At 40.4% G+C, this 21,225-nt stretch overlaps 1 protein-coding gene across 2 annotated transcripts in view; it reads right to left on the minus strand.

Annotated features, from left to right (window-relative positions):
- Window positions 1-21,225, minus strand: part of NLK (nemo like kinase) — an 87,916-nt gene that overhangs the window by 32,881 nt on the left and 33,810 nt on the right. For both annotated transcript variants that reach the window (XM_081843536.1, XM_081843535.1), the window contains exons 2-3: window positions 6,738-6,867; window positions 3,645-3,700 (exon numbers count right to left, since the gene is read on the minus strand). In XM_081843536.1, the coding sequence (XP_081699662.1) occupies window positions 3,645-3,700; window positions 6,738-6,867 (186 nt within the window). The remainder of the gene's footprint in view (window positions 1-3,644; window positions 3,701-6,737; window positions 6,868-21,225) is intronic.

Below are 21,225 nucleotides of genomic sequence, written 5' to 3' on the forward strand. Positions count from 1 at the left end.
AAACACCCCAAAGAACGCCATCTTTTTAGAAATATTTTCCAGTGTCCATTGTGGGAAAGAACATATCTCTGTACAACAGAGTTTGCATTTTCTACTCAGAGGCCCTAGATAAGCTGCACTGGGTAGATCACAGAGGACTCAGGGAAGGCGATCCTTTCTAACATTCTGTAGGGCCCCAGCCATCTGCCTCTATCTAGAGGTAAAAGCAGCTAACCAACAGCAAAATGAGCAGACCTTGCCTTTCTCCAACAAGGGATACCTCAAGCATGCAATGCTGAATCACACTGAGGAACAGGATAACTTCTGTCTGTGCCAAAAGCATTAAGTATAGCAATGGGTGGGTTTGCCTATATTATCTAGGACTTGTGCCTTTTTAGCATTCTTCTCTGATGCAGTGTATGTTGCTCGCAAGCACAGATTATCTCGCTTTCAGTACACCATAAGGTCACGGCTGGAAAAATCCTTGACACCTAGTCTCTAAGCACCAGCACTGCATCTCTATTTTACCCAGTTTTTATAGGGTTGGTTCCTGCTTCTTTTGGTGCTGAAGTATTTAGCTGCCAAGAATTCAAATATCTGATTTTGGCTCCTAGGAATTTGAATATATTTTTAGTCCTTTATAAGGGTTACCCACTCCCACTTAGAGGGATTTAGCAATTAGGTTTTCAAGGAAATATTAAAAGAGTTATGGCTTTCCACCACTACAATCGGTGTGCCTCAGTAATAAGTTTTAGGTCTAAATGAAAAGAAAAGTTTCACAAGAGCCTGCTTTGTAGTAAAAGTTTGACCTGCAGCAAATCATTTGATTAGCCCCATTCAAACACCTTCTGGCCATTTAACGCAGCCCACCTACCTTCTTGCCTTGCAATGCATACTCTCAAAAGTGATCTGGACAGTTCCAATAGTCAGGAACATCTGGATGCTTCGTCACCTTGCTTATTTCCACAGTTGTCATCTTATACAACCTTTTCATCTCCTTCCAAGCAAGGCTTATACGAGCAACATGTGTGTTGTTATTATGTATTTTAAGAAGCAATTTGAGCAATGAGGTTTGCTTCCCCACCCATGCCTTTCCCAGTGTTAAGTCTTAAGAGTAAGAGATAAAAGATGACAGAACCAGTAAAGATAAAACTAGTAAATTACTATCAGCTATAAATCACCCAAGCCATTTCTGAGTTCCCCTTTATTACTCTAGTAAAGGAAAGACCCTTGCTCTGAAGAGGTATTGGCTTTAAAAGAGCATGAATGTCAACAAGTCTGGTCAGAATTGGAGCTGTGGCACTCGTATCGTGTGCAGGATTCACTTGTGGTACCGTATTTTTCTGTGTATAAGACGCTCCCATGTATAAGATGACTCCTATTTTTGGGGGACTGCAACAATAATTTTTTTTGGGGGGGGGGAATTGACCAAAGTTGTTGCGCTTTTTTTGGGGGGGGGGTGTCACCACCGCCAATCGCTCTACAGCATGCCCACCACTGCAAATCACACACATCGCCGCAGACACCAATCATCTGCACGCTCGACGCCAAAAGCCCACCTGACCACTTGACAAATCCACAAACGATTGCACGCATGCCTTGCCGCTGCCATAAATCAATCGCCCAATTGCCGCAGTAAATCGTCGGCAGGCCAATCTCCTGCTGGCTGTTGCCACCAATCACCCGTTCCCCCTCTGCTATCCACGTATAAGACAACCCACAATTTTTGCCTATTATTTCTAAGGAAAAAATATTGTCTTATACATGGAAAAATATGGTTATTGATTATTGTTACAGTCTCAAGCCACCATTAACCCCCCCCCCCAACTATGTTTTAAAGTATGTGGCACTTTGTCATCAACCTGGCATTCTTAACAGTTCAAAGATTTGTAAAATCTACCCAGAAATGAAAGCTTTTGGAGGGGGGCACAAATGATATCCAACACTGCTCTGTCTGTCTACTTTGTGTCTTTTACTCACCCAAATAAGACCTGGCAAAGCCTTTTCCAAACGTTTTGTAGCAATTATCTTTTCATCTGCTCTAATGTTTTAAGTTAACTCTAAATATAGTAATAGATTAGCCGGATGAGTCTAGGCAGACTGTTGCCATTAAAATCTTTAGCACTGTAAGCTGGTAAACTCCCTAAGAGGAACAAAAAACAATTCTTATTTAAATCACTGTCCTTGGCTAGGTGGATACCATCTACATCCTCTTTGAACTGACAAAAGGAATATTAGCAAATTCACTTTCTGAACAATGCAAGTATATAAGAAATTGGGGGTGAGGTCCTGAGGAATATATCATTTCTACATGCACAGCATATCCACAAATAATGCAAATACAGAAAAAGTTATTGAAGCCAACAAGAAGCAAGGATCATAATTTGTTAATTACATGTCCTCTTGGCCCATATACATTATCTGTTATAAGGCCAAGTTCTTAGACACCTGGGAGATTTTAATTTGAGTAGCTGAGGATCAAGTCTGAGCATTTAGCCCCTCTACACTGGAAGATCCACAAGCCTTTTTTATTGTACCATTTTGAACCTAAAACTTCATATATAAGGCTTGGCGCCAAACTAAATGTGATTACTAAACGAGACCTAATCAAGAATCTCCTGTAGGTTAAAAACCCACACTGATTAGCAGGGGTAGGTGACAGCTGTGTTAGCATGTAAGCATGTGTGAGTGACAGAATATGAATCTGATCAGTATCTTGGCATCAAAGGTGATGCCACCAAGCAATTTTGTTGCTTAACCACACACACACACACACACACACACACACACACACACACACACCCCAACACCACCAAAGGTGGAAGGAGTGGAAAGATAAACGGTTTATCTTCAGCTGCTATTGAGTTTTTAGAAGACAGCAAGAGATCCTGATCACAGACTTCTCGTGTCATACGCAGTTGAGGCTTTAAAGGTCAGCAGTGAACAAAAGCCAATTCTTGGCAATGATCTTAACCAGAAGCATCTTATGAACCCAAGATAACCTGCTGCCGAAAACATCTAAAATATAGCCAGAGTACCAACAGTACTGGGTCACTGCCCAAGTAATGTATCATAGACTGCAAAGCCAGGCAACTACAGAGTTATGCTCTGTTATACAATATGAACTAAAGATCACCCCTTTATTCCATACAGTATTGAAAATCAGAATACTCTTTGGTCATAAGCAAGCATTAAAAGGGTTAAAAAAAGAAATCTACACTTTGACCATAACACTTTAAAACCATTGATAATGTAACTAACTCCACTCTGCATGTGCTTCAAGGCACAGCCACATGTTTCAAAACTATTATGTCAGCAACAATGCAGTACAAAATCATTTATCTGCAGCCATTTTGGGGGAACTCTCCTACACATTTTCAGTAGATAAGGGGGGAGTGGTGCACTCTAAACCCTTACCGATGGGATTATTCATTCATGTTATCTAAAGATGACCACAAATACTTACACTCACACCCGCCTCCCTAACTCCCCCTCTGATCAGCAACCACATGCCATATGGGCTATGACAGCTGGCCTACCTACCACCTTTCCAGAGGCCAGAAAGCTCAAAGATTAAGAAATTCAAAAGCAGCAGGCATTTTTATAGGCTGGAGTCAAATCAACACCTACCTCATTTAAGACTGTTTATTTAGTGTTTAGGATACATTTCTTCAAAGTAGTCAATGTGTGGTGGCTGGAGTATGTCGAGAGCAGAGAGCACCTACAAAACAAGGGGGAAGCTGATTTGGTTACATGTAATACACCAGAAATCCTCACTTTAGAGAAGCAACTGTGAAATCAAAGACAAGGCTTTCTTTTCAACTCACAACTACGCTGCCTCCACCTTTAGTTGAGGGGAGAGATGCAAAGTTGAGAGGCCTTCACAAAGAAAAAGGGCACTACTGATGTCTGATCAAAGAAAAAATTGCAGAACTGACGTTTCCAGCAAATGATGGTCCTTGTACTGCTATGTATGTCATAATCCTTTATGTCTGCTTTATTCAGATTTTCTCAACCCACAGACTATATGCACAATATCTTTGCTCATAACTTCTTAGGCAAGGTCTTCTCCAAAGTCTGCAACTTTATTACACTTAAGTATTTGCAACTTAAATTCCTCCTCTTTGCAACAAATTTACTTCATTTTATTTTCATACCCCACCTTTCCTCCAAATGAGAACAAGGTAGCTTCATGGGGACACGGGAAAGGGCCTTCTTGGTGTCTCCTCCAAAATTCTCCCTGCCTAGAAAAGCTAGATGGGCTCCCTCCTGGTCCTTCTGCTGGAAGGTGAAGATCTTGTTCCCAACAGGATTTTGGGAACTGACTGCTTTTAATAAACACCATGCTGTTTTTATTGTAATTATTTGTATGTTTTAACAGATTTTATACATGTACATAGTTTTAATTCTAGTAATGATTTTTTATGATTGGTTTTTCTATGTTTTTAGCGATTGTTGGTTTTATCTGTTTTTATCTGTAAGCTGCCTTGAGTCCCATCAGAGGAAAAAAGGGTATAAACAACAACAACAAAAAGCAGCAATGTAATGAAAAAAATATAATATATAATAAAACCATAAATCCATTACAACTCCAATCAGCATCAAAATCATCAGGTTTCAAAGACCTGGATAAATATTTCGACCTGTCATCTAAATACCTCTAATGTGGAGGATAGTCATCTCTCAATCAGGAGGAAGTGCCTTAAATTGGGTGCCACCACCAAAAATGCCCCATCTTTTATGACTGTCCTGCCCACCACACTAGCTGGCGGGGACACAAGCAGGGACTTTCAGACAGATCTTAGGGCTTGGAAAACCAGGTACGATAGTAGGTGTCCTGCCAAGTATTTAGGTCCCAGGCCATCTAGGATTTTACAGACTGACGTCAACCCCTTGTGTTGGGCCTGGTAGCTTACCAACTGTCAGTGCAGTGCCTTCAGAGATATGACCCTATAGGGCTGTACCCACTAACTAGCAGTCAGCAGAATCTTGCAGCAGCTGCTTTTGGGGGAAGTGCCACATGGAATGCACTGTAATATGGGGAATCTATGGAAAGTTATCAGAGCATAGATGGCTGATACTGGTCTGGGAATGGCTGCAGCTGACGAACAAACTGTAGATGGGTACAGGTGCTCCTCACCATTGTGGTAGCTTGGCCTCCAGTGGCAGCTTGGACTACAAACCTGCTCTTTCCAGAGAGTGCTATTCCACCTGAACTGAATACAGCAGGTATTCTAGTGAGTTTTGTTGGTCCTTATAGTAAGGCATTTGAATACCGTTTGGGGTTACTAGATTATTTCTAGTTATGCTCCCTCCATTTGAAAAGACTACTGTGATGATGCCTACTTTTGGGAATGACTGAATGCAAGCATTCTTTGCACAGATTAAAATGTCACAAAGCTAGGAGATTTCAGGAAGAATGCTGAAGGTTTGCAAAGCCCTTGGAGTAAGGAATAATGGCCTGCCAGACCTTCACTCCCTATTTCTTCTCCACCATGATTAACCAGTTTGTCAACAAAAAAAATGTTTTCCGTTTAGGTGGTAATCCTAGTCAGTCTCAGTCATGATTAATGTGGTGACAGCAAGCTCTTGATCTCGGCTAGTGTGTGTGAGGGTGCATGTTGCCAAGGAGTGGCTCCACATTTGTCAACTATGATTCACAGAGCACCAGAGCTGCATCTACACCAGCTCTTACATCTGGCACTCTCACTCAACACAAATGAAGCGTGCAAGTTCTCCATGGCAATTGCACAGATATAAGAGGCTGCTTTTCACTAATGGGTAGTGCATTTTGTGAAAGCTTGTAGGAGAGAAAACTTCTGTTTGGTTATGCTCTGCATTATTAATGTAAACAATCATACTATACCAATCTCCTCCCATCCCTGCCTATAAATGGCGGTTGATGATACAATAAAATTGGAATATGTGCAGAGCTTTACAAGCTAAGGTTTGCAGGAAATGAAGCTCGCCCCTCCCCACCCCCAAAATAAGGTATCTCCATGTTAATGGTGTTTATATTTCTATAGGTTCCTATGATTTCTATTACACCAAAAGTCTGGAATGTATTGCTGAAGTCTCTGGTCCCCCTTTTTGTCTCTTGATTTAATATATCTAACCTGTTTTCTGTAGTGACTTTGTTCATGCTTGATTTTGCATTTAACAAATAAACAAGGTAAAAAGTTTTACACACAGTCCCTACTGGTTAAAAAGTTAACAAAGATATCTCCACTGGTAACATAATTAGGCACCTTGCTCAGAAAAGCTTAAAGTAATGATTTCAGAGTCATTACCGAGACACTAATATTGGCTTTATTCCTCTCCTAAAGGTGGGAGAGAAGAGACTGGGTGTAATATGCCATTTGCACACTTCGCTGGGGGCATCTGCTACTTGCCATAAATGAGGAAGCCGGTCAAGTCTAATTCAACTGCTTTTAGCCTGATAGCGAAGGCGTGACCATAGTCCTTAAAAAAAACCTGCCTCATTGGGGCGGAGGAAGGGGGGTGCGGTGGGTGCGGGTCACCCCAGGTGTCACCACTGTGGGGGGTGACAAAATGCCGAGTGACACTCACCGCGGGGCCTGCAGCACGCCCGAGCCACGTGTCTCTCCGGGGAGAGATGCGGTGGCTTGAGTGCACGCAAGCTCCACACTGCCCAAACAGTCCACCCAGGCGCCCAAGCAGCTTCCTCTGCCGCTGTGCCTCATTGCTATTTGAATTTTGTATTGAAGTTCATGCAAAGCAAGCTGCAGGCCACTTACATTGTCATGCTTAAAAAAACACAACATCTTCAATTCACGGAAGACCCTTTTGCAAGAGACCAGATTTTGGAAGACGTTGGGCATCTTTTTGAGTGCAACTCTCTTTCCATCTCGCGGATCTGTTACTGACCTGAAGAAGAGGAGAAGAAGATTAAGCATATAATCTGACTTTAAACAAACAAGTTCTTTCATTCCACCCCAAGAATACCTATGCTAAAAAAAAACCAAACAAGATGAATCTGGATGCTCAAAGCAGAAAATCAAGAGAGGCATGTAGAATTCTTAAACAAGTCTCGCTGCATTTTATTCTGTATACGAAGTGAATTCAATCCACGCTTCAGGCAACTGCGTGTTATTCAGCAATGAGATTACTATGCATTCAAGTCCTCGCGTCTTCCATCAGTAAAACTATTCACCTCAGCTGTACACTACTATTTAATGTCTGGTCAATAAATGGCAGTATGTGATTACTTACATTTTCTTCTCTTTAATTACTCTATTAGTTCTAGGACACCTTTCCCATTACAAGACTTTTCAATATTAAATTGCCACAGTACATTGCTTTTCAACATTGCCTGCTAACAAGATTAATTTTGTATGGAACTATTGAAAAAAGTTGCTCCCTTGGCATCAAATTAGACCATAGTGCATATCTTCTGGTGGGGTGTTCTACATGCAGTTTCTGGTCTGCATTGTGAGGGAGGGCCAGGGGAAGACACTGAATCCCTTGTCTTCCTTGATACTTCATGGCAGTTAATGTCCCCCCATGCAAAACATAGTAAAATCCTACCTATCTGCAATGATTACAAAATATTTCAGGAAGAGGATAGACACTAATATATGGCTTGCTACTTCCAAGAACTATATGAAATGGCCCAAGACAAGAAAGCCACCCAACTCCTAATTCAGGCTAGCTATGCTGGAACATAGGAAGCTGCTTTACACCAAGTCCATCTAGCTCAGTCCAGTGTGATACTTTTCTGCAGGAAAAAAAAATCTATTTTGTAAGTTCATTATTAACAATGAACATCAACTTCAAATACAGTGTTAGACAAGATCCTAAATTACACCACTCTCTAGGGCAGTGTTTCCCAACCTTGGGCCTCCAGCTGTTTTTGAACTACAATTCCCATCATCCCTGACCACTGGTGTTGCTAGCTAGGGATGATGGGAGTTGTAGGCCAAAAACATCTGGAGGCCCAAGGTTGGGAAACACTGCTCTAGGGCAGGTTTTCCAAACTTGGGCCTTCAGCTGTTTTTGGACTACAACTCCCATCATCTCTACCTAGGAGAACTAGTGGGAATTGTAGTCCAAATATAGCTTGAGACCTCAGTTTTTGGGAAAACCTGCTCTAGGGCATCAGAAAATTTTCCGACGAAGGCTGAAAATTTTCCAAAATGACTACCTTAATTTGCACAGGAAAATTTCCCAGAAAACCCACACCCCTGAGCTTGGGTACTGTCCACAGTGATTGGCAGCAGTTCTCCAGGGTTTCTGGTAAGAGCAGGGGTCAGCAAACTTTTTCAGCAGGAGGCCAGTCCACTGTCCCTCAGACCTTGTGGGGGGCTGGACTATATTGGGGGGGGGGTAATGAACGAATTCCTATTCCCCACAAATATCCCAGAGATGCATTTTAATTAAAAGCACACATTCTACTCATGTAAAAACACCAGGCAGGCCCTACAAATAACCCAGAGATGCATTTTAAATAAAAGGACACATTCTACTCATGTAAAAACACGCTTGATTCCCAGACCGTCCGTGGGCTGGGTTGAGAAGGCGATTGGGCCAGATACGGCCTCCGTGCCTTAGTTTGCCTATCCATGGGGAAGAGTCTGGAGAAGCAGAGGATAGAAGCTGGGATTTCCTGCCAGCAAAGCATGTGCTTTATAAATATTGAGAAAAACTCATATGTGTACCAAAGATGAGCCACACACAAATGTCAGCAAGTGCCACATTTTATACTCAGGTTCCCCTTGATAACCAAATCCGCATGTGAATATATTTGCATATGAAAACTGATTCAGAAGGATGCCTTTTCATCCAAGTATCTAGAAGCTAATGCTTAACACATTTGAAATATTTTTCTCTCCAAAAATCTGAGGGCTAGCTTCCCCAAAAGTTTTTTGTAATACTTCTCCACCAATGTACATATGTAGATTAGCAATTTGTGTGCAGCAAGCGCCGTACTCAAAGTTATGAAAAACTCCAAGCTCTACAAAGAATAGTTATATACTGATGAAACAAGACACCTGACTACTTAAACTGGGATAATTTCAACATGTGAGAACTAGTGTCTGTACTTTCTAAATAGCAGTTCCATGTTTAAACAGTAACTTAACACACTCCCCCCCCCAAAATGGTTTAATGTTGGGGTTATCTTACATAAATGAAGTTATTTATTTAAAACAAACAAGCACAAGTCCACTCTTCTTTTAAATTTTGAACAGACACAAAACCTGCTCCCCAAATATAGGGCTGTAGTTTGTTAATATTGTAAAGTTAACATAAAATCACAAAGCAACATTTCTTTTAATTATTCATTCTAAGACCAACCATGCTTGTAGCTGGAGCAATATAACCTAATGAATGTGAATGGCAGTGCAGTAATTTCATGCCATGTTGAGCTTGTTCTCTCTTAACTCGGGGTAGCAGCTGCTTTGGTTCAGCACAAATAGTACCAGAAAACAGATAAGTGCTGAAGCCTGTTACACAGGAATGCTTTTATTTTCTTTGTTGCTGAAAAGGCTTGCTGTGCTGAGCTCTTCGGCCAGTTATCTCCATCTGTATGAGCTAATGAGTTATAGGCGGTAAAGATAACAGCCAGTTCTGACAGCACCTTTCACTGCCTCATTTTTGAAAGAGGTCATTCTAACAAGTCTAAACAGGGCAGTTTCTCTAAAAGTTAAAAAGTTCTACAACATAAATGTGACTATTAGACTGCTAATAATATCAGACTGTGCGTCTTATGGGGGAGGGGGGACAAAGAGAAGAAAATGACTGACTTTTTAGAGCACAGAAAATTAATTTGAGCAGCACTCAAGGGGCAAAAAAGTAACATGACTCCTGAAAGGCTAATTGGTTTGCAGTGGCATGAGCTTTAGTAGGCAACAGGCTGAATCATCAGATGCTCATATATCTGCCATGACACACTGAAGCCTACGGAAGCTCAGGCTACATGACTATTTATACAGCATCATCAATTGGCCTTTTACAGAATAACATAAGCAAAAGGTAGGACTCAGGCCCCTGTACAGAAGACTCTACAATATGAATTTCGACAGAGAAGAGGAAAGATAACAGAAGTAGTGGGACAAAGGCACTGGGGAAGTATACGTACCAATTTCAAACCAAAACATTCCTGGGGAAAGGTGAATTTTGAGGTTTTTAACTATACATTTCAGAATACTAGTCATGACGTTCTGCAGCAGCAAGAAAGCCAAGGGCTGCAACACATTAAGTTAAATCCTGATCACAATCCCACCTTCCACCTGTTTCAGGCTTCTGAGACGGGTAAAACTGTGGGAAAAATAGGGATGATGAGATTGGAATAACCTGTTTATTTATTTATGAAAAATATTATGAAGAGCAATTTTTGCAATCATATCACACCTTTCAGCTAATAGCATTCCCTTTGTTCCCTTCAGAGTTCCCTCTGCTCTGCCTCCTACATTTCAACACCATATATATATTAAACATTTTAACTACAGTGTTTAACCATACAGACAGTAAAATTAGGACATAGTATCAAAAGATTAATCTTCTTAGTATAAGCTCCTCATCAAGATGTGAATATAAAAATGTTACAAAAGAAACCTGCTGCGCCATAAACATGCAGGTGTGAAGAGGAATACAACAAAAAGGAATAGGGAACAGCGTTCACAAAGAGATCACACTCACATTGACCTACATAAGAAAGGCTAAAGCAGTGAGAGAGACAGGGAGAATGTTCATCTAGTTGCTGCCAAACACATTAGTTGAAAACTAAAGGAGGAGGAGTTCACAACAGACCATAAGGCATGCAGATTCTTAGACTTAAGCAATGTGCCTGAGCACCGGCTTCCTATTTAGAGTTCTAGGATGTTTCAAAGCTTGCTTTACGCAGATGCAGACACATACCATATTTACGCAAATCTAATGCGCTATTGAATCTAATGCACACCTTTATTTTCAAAAAGTTGAAACCAAAAAAGTATTTGCTGGCGAATATAAATGCGCCATAAAATCTAATGCACACCCTAATTTTTGTAACGTAATTTGGCCAAAAAGTGTGCATTACATTCAAGTAAATACGGTATGTGTGACTACATGGAAGCCATAAATAACTATTTGTTCATTGTATGCCAAACTGGTTACTGAGCCTATATTTAACTGAACAGAAAGCATGAGAGAGAGAAATGCAGTGTTTTGATTCCATAGCCCCACAAAAGGAGTGGTGGGACCTTTTTCTCTGCCCATAATTTAGAAACACGAAGTCTAAAAATACTTTTGGAGCTCCAAATTTTATAAAGTCAGAAAAAGAACCTTATATTAAGGCAAAAGTATGGAAAATAGTTCTTATAAACCACCTTGGCAAAGTTTCTCAAGTATTCTGGGTTTTACTCTTTTCCAAACAGTAAAATTATAATCTGTAAAAATAATAAGCATTTGGAAAGCTCCAAAATCCATACTCAGAAAACAAGTTTTTTATTTTTGTTTTTAAAGTTTATTTGGTAGCTACAGTGTCTTGCATATTGATAAGAATTCCAATACTTAGTAAAGTGAGACAGTTTTTGGCTCCAGGGGCCTGCAGGCCAACTATGACAAGTGGTGGACCCACCTCCAATTCTTTCATCCTGCAACATTGGGGGTTGAAAGGGGAAGCGTGTGAAAGGGCTTTGCAATCCTCCCTGCGTGGCTCTTTCCACCTCCTATAGAAACTGCTTCCCTTTAACCAAGCCACATTCTCAACACCCATCAACTGAATAACTGGGAACCTACTTTAAGCTCCCAAATATTCCATCGAGGCCCCCCACTTACCCACCCCACACCTGGGGTGTTATGTAGGATGTTAGATAAGGCAGATGGGCATGGCTTCCCCCACCCAAAAGTGCAAAGGTCTGGTGGGCCATGCTTGTCCTGAAGGCCAGAAGTTTCCCATCCTTGAATTAGATCTACCAAAGTGGATAAGCCATTCCACCAATGCAGACCAGTCAGTATGCCCATTTATGAAGTATTCAGGCTATTTATCAGCCACTTCTGAGCTGTTGGGAACCAGAGCCACTTTCCTGTGTTCAGTGTTGATAATTCTTGCAGCTAACAAACTTTTCAGTAACTTCACATAACATCCCAAGTCTTCTTCCACGACATATAAGAGCAAGGTTCATTTAACTGTTACTTGAAAGGTTTCTTCTGTATTTATCAATCTCTGAGTACAAGAGCACCACATATAAAGAAAACCTCACATTATCATCGTCACATTTCCTTTGTCTGAAAGTTCAATGAGAGCACAGAAAGGAAACCAAATATGCCTCCTCTAGAGCAGTGTTTCCCAACCTTGCGCCTCCAGCTGTTTTTGGACTACAACTCCCATCATCCCTAGCTAGCAAGACCAGTGGTCAGGGATGATGGGAATTGTAGTTCAAAAACAGCTGGAGGCCCAAGGTTGGGAAACACCGCTCTAGAGGACATACAGTACATGATAATATCCTTGTTTATTCTGGCTTCATCTTCTCATTTAGATACATACATCACATGCAACCAGTAAGCATGGACTGGAGGAATGAGGAGAAATATTTACCTAATATCATATCAACCTTATTTGACCAACAGTAATAACAGTGATTAGTTAGCTGTTAAATCATCTATCAGTGCTAAGCTATCTTGAGGAGGGGTTGCCCATCTAGTATCATTCAAGAAAAAAATACTACCTCCAACATAAGCAGTAGGCATAAACTATTAATGCATTTCAATATGCATGTAACTACAGTTTTCACTAAGGCATGCAAGGCTGAAGAGTATCAGCATGGTCTAATTACTGCACAAAGTTCAATTTGTCTTCAGCAGATAAGCAATCACATTTGGGAGTAGCAATTTCTTTTGTCTTGGTAGTTTAACAGTCACTGAGTAACGTAAGTAGTGCACTCCCAGGAATAACTACTATGTGCCAAATTTCGCAGTATATGCATACTGAACAGTCACAACAATTTTTCTATTATTTCAGCCAGAACCTAGTCGTTAAAAGAAAGAAAAAAGTGCATGTAAAACCTATTTCCTGGAAATGTAAAGTTAGGACCAGTGTGCAATTTAGATGTACCCCTGAGACCCCAAATACAATCAGATTCTCTAAGTGTGTTTAGGATCTTGCTCTTAATCAGGTTTAAAAGCGGTAGCACAGATTATCGCGAGTGTGTCTGCATGCACAGTGCACATGTGTGTATGTATGCAAGAGGGGCCTAGAAGCATGAACTAGGCCTAGGAGAAACGCTGTTAATAAAGCCTGAAAAAACTACCAATCCCAACAACAATTCCATATGTTCTGTTCTGCTTGAAGCATTCAGATTTTATCTGTAGTTTTGCAAGCATTAATGTATTTGAGGAAAGTATTTACATGCTGTCCCCATGCTGCCACACTTGGGAGACAGTTCAAAAGAGTTCCTATTGAGACATTTAATAGCTAATGCATTGCAACAGTACTTTAACAGCTTCAGTTGTGGATTTCTAACCCTGAGCACTGAACTGACAGCTTGCCACATGAACACAGCATACAGTGCAAAAAAATAAAAATCCAGCAAAGTATCGTACGTAGGTGAGAGAGAGAAATGGAGAAAAGCCATTCCTCAATGAAGTCACAAAACACACACAGAGTTGGTTACTGAACCATTTAAAAAGGCTTGGTCAACTGACAAACTAAACAGTGAATCTTTGACCAGTATTTTTAAACCATTAACTTCATTAGAACAGAAGAGGTACTTTAATCATCAGCCAGCTTGATGCTTGCACTGTTATAAAAACAAATATATGCAAACATAGCCAATGAAGTGTACCCTGGCTATATTAAAAAATGACACCAACTAGTGCACCTAGAATTATTCATCAATTTCCACACTCCACAGTGGATCAGTCAATCAAGTATCAGAAAACAATCATGGGCAGAGTTGACACAAACTCCAGTACAGTATTATGTTTCTTTCGTATTAAATAGAAGTGGTTTCTCAAAGTAAGTGAGATCTAGTCTCCCTCCACTGCTGTATCCAGGCTAAGTTCTTCTCACAGGTTACACAGGAATCTTTCATATACATTCTAGAACTCAAAAAATGAAGAACATAAGAACCTGCTGGATCAGGTAAATGGTTCACCTGGTCAAGCATTCTGTTCTCAGTGACCAAACAGATACAACAAAACTGGGGTGTGGCATGCCCAGCCCTCCAGGCCAGCTCCCCAAAATAGAGCCCCTCCCCATAGAAGAATGAAGAGGTTCCTCTTTTACACAAAAATATGGGGTGAGGGCTTTTCTCTACAGCAGGAATGAAGAACATCCTTGGCCTTCTAGATGCTGCAGACTCCAAATCCCATCAATTACAGCCTGCATAGCCAATGGAAAACATTGAAGTCATCCTGCAGAATCAGACCAAAGGTCCACAGACTCCTGCTCTCAACAGTAGCCAGAGAGATGCTTCCAGCATGTCCAAAAACAAGAGGGGAAAGCAGCAGCCCTATGCAGTTTGACCCCACCAACTGCTATTCAGAGGTAACCTGTCTCTAGACATGGAGTTTCAATCTGGTTAATAGCTGCTGTGAACCGCCCTGAGATCTATGGATATAGGATAGTATACAAATCTGAATAAGAATAAGAAAGCCTTATCTTGTTCTATGACTTTGTCTAATCACCTTCTAAAACTATCTGGAAGATTAAAAATAGTCCCTCAGTCCTAGAAAGATGTATTTAAATATGCACATATTACATTAGTATCCTTGGGCAGCTGAAGCAGCTGACAAGTCACAGCATTCTAGGATACATACCAGCCGCAAAGGAGTGATAGAGGGGAATGGGTATGTGGCACTGGCAAGAGAGCTGGCAAGAGTCATTGCCAAGTACATACCATTTTTATGTGGTGAAACAATCAAATGTTAGGCCATAAATTCTGGGCTACAGAACTACGCATCCTTACAGACAATGAAGGGAGGGAGATGGGTCTGCAATTGCTAGCTACAAACATCATGTATCATTATTTTGGATAAGGTTGGTAATTTAGAAGCAGAGCAGCACCATTTAATTTTATTTTTTTAAATACACCATTTGGAAAACATTTGTAAGATGAAACATTAAAAAATTGGGCATGGGTATGCTAAAAACATGTACACAAACACACAAATGATTACTGCATGGAAAAGGTCTGTGTAACATGCAGTCACAACAAGCCTACCAGTGCTGAAAATGACCCAGGCATGTGCCTGACTGTATGCACGCACAGTGTAAACGTGTGGATGTGTGCATTTGCACCTTCTGGTGCAAAAAAGTCCCCCTCCCAAGGGTGCTTTGCAAGGCAGAAGAGTCCATTAAGGCTACATGCAGCTACAGTATAAAGGCCTGTTTACCCCTCCTTCACATGTGCTCCTGCTGCACACTTTACAAGCATGCCCCCAGACTCTGTAGTGCCAAGCCATGCATGGTCTTGGCTGACCTATGGTCCATGGACAAGGCATGCCACCCACTATGGCAAGAGCTAGAAAGGAATGAGCAGAAAGACACATGGAGAGCAGTTCCAAACAAAGCCCCCTACTCTGACGCAGAGCAGTAGCACTTGTGCTGTGCCTCTGTAAAACTGAAGTATTCACATGCAATGAACCGTGCTATGAACAGGTGAGCAGCCTTTGTCATATTAGAATTAACAGCCTGTGTCCAATAGGATAACAAGACTTTCCAGAATGTCAAAATAATTTAGGGAGGGGGAATCTCAGGCTTGAATTTCAGTGCACCACCTCCTCCATCTGGCCTTCTGCAATCTCCTTATGGCTCTGATATATCAGCCTATCCAAAAGCCATGGGAAGCTTCAGCCAAGTTGAAGGTTCAAAAGGTAAGATGAAGCTGATGGACAGAAGGCCAACTTGTAAGCAAGGATATGTGTATGCCCAGATATGAGAATGAAACCTCTTTTGTGGATAATAGTGCATTTGTATACATGGAAGAGAGTGACAAGTGGCCAATTAAAACTTTGAAAGAGTGAGTTTTAGTTAGAGGGTATTTATTCTATTTCTCATTTAATAAATTACATGTACATTTATACTACTAAATTTAAGGTGAAAACACGCATGTTGTAACAGATACAAAAGCAGCTTTAAAATATACGGTACTTCCTGCTCTAAAGCCCAATGGAAAAATCAATAATGTTTCTATATTTGTGGGTTAGACAAAAAAAAAGCCCAAACAAACCACGCTCATAGCAACTTTCTGCTGATATGAGGGAAGGCCCGGTGACATAAAGGTTTTGAAGATTTGATGTCCAAAATACATTTCATACTGGGTAGCTTTTTTAAATCACAGCACAGACTAATAATAATAATAAGATCCAGTAACTACAGCACAACCATAGTAATGTATCTGTGCAAGTGGTGACTTGATATTTTAATGATCCATAATAAAGGAAGTTAGTAATAATAATTTGACTTCCCTTTTAAGAGAGAAAGTCCCTTAGTCAGTTTTTCAGAGATCTGCCTTCCTGTTAAACAGTATACAGTAAGTCATAAGGTGACAGTTTTATTGGTAAGCACATAATTTTTTAAGGCTCACACAGTAGACTATCACGGTGATACAAATTTCTGTTCATTGTCATTTGAATTTTAAAGTTGTGCTTTAAACATTTGATGTCTGACATCGGGCTTTATGTAATTTGATTGCTGTTAATTCTTAACAATTTTATGTTTCAACCTGTGGTCTTAAAACAATATTAGCCACCCATGGGTGTAGCCAGGATTTATGTTAGGGGGGCAGGATTACTGGGGAGAGGCAGAACCCAGCTCTCTGTGACACGGTTTGCCACTTTTTAAAGTATTTTTATTTATTTACTTGATTTAGAAAGGAAAGCTGCCCCCCCACCCCTCTTGCCTACACCCATGCTATCACTAGCGATGTGGGGGAATATGGGATGAAACAGCTGTAAGATGCTCAATGGAAGAGAAGAATCTTTGCCATTTGCTTAAAGACAGAAAGAGATAATAATAATAATAATAATAATAATAATAATAATAATAATAATAATAATAATTTATTATTTATACCCCGACCTTCTGTCCAGGCTTCCCCAGCCACCCTGGGAGGCTTCCAACAAAATATTAAAAGACAGTAATGCATCAAACATTAAAAGCTTCCCGAAGCTAAGTGCATCAATTGTGGAAGAAAAATTCAGAAACCAGTTGCTGCTGTAGAGAAAAGCTCACATTCACCAACTTAACCCCAGACAGAGGTGGGACACAGTTCAGGGCCTCCCATCCCCAAAGATCTTAGTGGTCAGGCACTCTCAAAAGGCAGCAAGTGGTCACAGATGCACAGAAGTGGTCATCACACAAACATGGTAAGTGAAACAAAGTGGAGTTAGAATCATCTTTGGAAGTCCAAAAAACAGAGATGCCCTTATAAGTAACAGGGTAGTTTTTTTAAAAAAAAAATAGTTCTCTGGTTGAAGGAAAATGTTTACCTTTTTATATAGTACATATATGGATACCATAAAAAATCAGGTCACAAATACCCAAAAGAAACCTGTGAAAGCATGAAGTCTCCTAGGAGCTAATTGAGAGAGAGTAACTTTACTTACTGTTGTTCTCAGAAGAGAACATTTCAATTCCCTACCCAGCTTTGTTAGGATGTTGCATGACTCTAGCAACAAAGTGAGCAGCAGGCTGGGAACCCATCCATCACTTAGTTCAGACTCAACAAGGGTGCTCTTTTAAGGAACTACAGAAGCCTGCTAAAGGTTTTCACATATGAAGCATAGCTGTAGATGAGTGATAAAAGATTAAATCATTTAACTTAAAATATTTTTAAAATATTCGAGATCAAGGTATTTGAGGTAAGAATTAAAGGAGCTTCTATAGTCACAGAAAGAATTCATGCAAGACCCCACATACAAAGCTCAAGGAAGGTGTAGAATCCAACAAAAGGACACCCACAAATTACAGCATGCATGTATCAGACTTTCAGTGTCCTTCTCAGAAGCTTTTCTACCAAACACATTTACTGTATAAAACTAGGTACAAGTGACACATGAGTCTCTGGATCAACACCTAAGGCTTTGCAGGGGATTTATTCGAGAAATGTGAATGTTTTCTGATATTCATGATCTTTAGATTTTTTCCAATATGTCAGAGTGACTACTATTTAAAGAATCATATAATTGCAGAGCTGGAAGGAACTCAAGGGTCATCTAGTCCACCCCCCTGCAACGCAGAAATCTCAACTAAAGCATCAGGGAGGCTACAGCTTCCTCCTTACATCAATTATTATGTCATCAGGTTGGACCCTCCTTTCCTTTTGGGTGATGGCAGGCAAAGTAGGTGTTCAGCAGTTTCATGTTCTCTCTGTTACCCAACAGCATTCCTCTTTTTTCTCCACACAGAGGACCTACTTGTTTGTTCTTTCTCTTGCTTTGAACAAAGCCGAATAAACCTTTTTGATTTTTATTATTTATTATTAAATGTGATTTATTACAATATATAGTGATCACAGGCTTTCTCCAGAGTTCCTTTGCAGGTTAAGACAGGATAGGGAAGGAAAAGAACAGCTGTAAGACAAAATTTCAAAACTCTAGCTAACACCATTTACATAGGAATGCAAATGAACCTAGCTGCTTATGGTAAGTAAAAATTGTGCCCAGCAGACCATGCAGCCTTCCTTCTAGAAAGATGGGAGCAAGATCAAGGAAAGCATAAAGACGAGGCTAGGAAAAGAGAATAGACTGCCTCAAAGCAGATCCTTGAGTACCTATAGGTTTGATGGGAGTTGGTCAATCACAAGCTGGCCAAGAGCAGCATTAGTTCCCAGTAAAATAATCATATCTAATAATCAGAAGCAGTGTTTGAAACTCCAATTGTTCTAGGCGCATTTTGCGACAGGGAATTTCATTAGCACGAACAGTTTCTGAGCTCTGGGTGCAGTACTGCACCTAAGATTTCAGATTAAAACTGCTGAGTGGAAGGTAAGAAGGACCTTTTTTCTGCTTCACCACTTCTAGATACTCTCTGAACACTGGAGAAGAGACCCTCTTAAGAATATTAGGGAGGTGGTCCAGGGAAGGACTAGACCAAGGGGAAAATGAACATAATATTTTAACTGCAGTTCATTCATTTTCAACTTTGTATCCTTGTTATAAAGAAGTGTGCCTAGACATTCCGTTGCTACGCCCATAACCTAGGTTTAAGGTGCTATTTAGCTCCAAGCTTTCATATCTCAGTTTCTAACACTGATCAGAAGAGGGGAGAATCCTTTTCACTTTTGAAATTGCAACTTTGCTTTTGACATACACACTCACATATAGAAAAGCAAGACAACTGCAGAAAATAGCACATATTCTTTCCTGGGCACATTCAAAATTTACATAGTTTAGACTTAACAACAAGCTATGCTTTTTTTTTTGTAGGAACGAGTCTGCAAAGCCTCAGGCTCACGTACACACATCTTGCTGCACATGTGAGACAGTCAAAAGGTTTCATTCTTTTTGTAAATTGTTTTGAGTTATTTTTTCTTACAATCAAGTGGTATATAAATTTTATAAAATAAAATAAACAAAAACCCAAGCACCATTCCCTGTTTCATCCAAGCTTAAAGAACACAAGGATCAGACACTGGTCCTGCTCCTTTGCTGTTACAGCTAAAGTGTAAACGTAAGTATTACCATGTCAACTCTTAAGGGTAGCTACCACACTAAGACAGAACGAATACGAGAGCCATGTGCTTAGTCTAATACAGCAGCAGCAAGACAACTGCCACCGTTTCCCCGCAGCTGTGGGAATCAATTGCATGGAGCCTGCCCCTGTGCTCAGCATCCCAGCAGCAGGAACAAATTTACTACATCTGCCCTTGGCCTTGACAACTTTAAAATACACTCAAAAAAATCCAATACAAAATAAAATTAAAAACAAAACAAAAATTAAAAATAAACCCAATTTAAGCTAAAACTGAATTGAGCACACTCTTAAAACTCTTAGGCATAACTTGCTATACTACACTGATCATTTCTGTTCAGAGTTTTCTTGCAACTAAAGCACATAGTGCTGTTCTGTATGTTACGTATTGGTAAGCATCTTCTAAGAGAAAACAGGTAATTTCTTGGTCAGGGTAGGTTCCTGCACCAGACAAAGTATTTCTCAGAAATGTTTCCCTTGGGCCAGCATATAATAGACATTTCAATACATAGTGGATTACATTCTCCACCTTTAAATTACAGGTGCAAATCCCTGGCGAAGCTGGTATCTGTCTGAATATGTAATCCAACATGACATAATCTGTAGGCAGAGAAAGCATCCCATTGTGGGATAGGGTGAACTATACAAAAAATGACGGTGGCCTCCCAAAGCTATCCAAACATACCACAAATTAAATGGCACAATCCTATGAGTCTGCCATATTTTACAATCCATCTACAGAAAAGCATGGAAGGGTGAAACAGGAGCCAGGGCAACACAGTCTCGGGACCACTGTTTCTAGCACGTGTTCAGATTACATGAACTGGAGGATGTAAACAAAGATGGCAGGATGATTAATATAGGAAGGCAATCTCAGTCTGAAGTTTGTTGGTCCCAGGCTGTGAAGAGGTTTTATAAGTTAAAAACAATACTTTGAATTGGGTCCAAAAGCACACTGTAGCCAGTTGCAGTTGACAAAACTGCAATTGTTGTTACCTGCTGTAGGACCTTAGGGTGCAGGGCAGATAATAAATAAAAATCAAAAGTCATTCGTCAGGAGATGGGCTGTAGCACTGTGCACAGCTGAAGCTGTCAAGTCATCTTCAAGGGCACCCCAACATTTCAATTCTCAAGCTTATATGTTAAAACAGGGTGGCAAAATCCCTGCTCTTCATGAGGGAACACAGGCTGCACAGCAGATGTAGCTGACAGAAAGCTGCTTTAGAGACCTCAGAAACCTGCTTATCAAAGAGCAAGACAGGGTCCATCCAGACTGACATGCCTTGTGCCTGCTAAGCAAAGATTAAGAGAGAAAGAGAGAGACCAATGAGATCTTTTGCTTAAAATAGACAGTTCAGCAGTGCCGACCAGGAGAGATATATAACACCAAAGACTCTCTAATTTTATTTGAAGACTATTTAGTGGTCTCTTTCATGATAATCAGCAAAATTATAGCCATGAAATGTACGAACTGCTGCTGGAGGGTGGGCTTGCTTATGGAAACTTGTGTTAGCAGTTTACTTAACTCTCGCCTCATCTATTGGTTTCCAATGATTAAAGATGACCCCTAAATTCAAGTATGAAAGTTAGAGTCTGGGTTTGGTCAAGAG

This window comes from Podarcis erhardii (assembly GCF_964252035.2).
Source record: "Podarcis erhardii genome assembly, chromosome: 16".
NCBI lineage: Eukaryota > Metazoa > Chordata > Lepidosauria > Squamata > Lacertidae > Podarcis > Podarcis erhardii.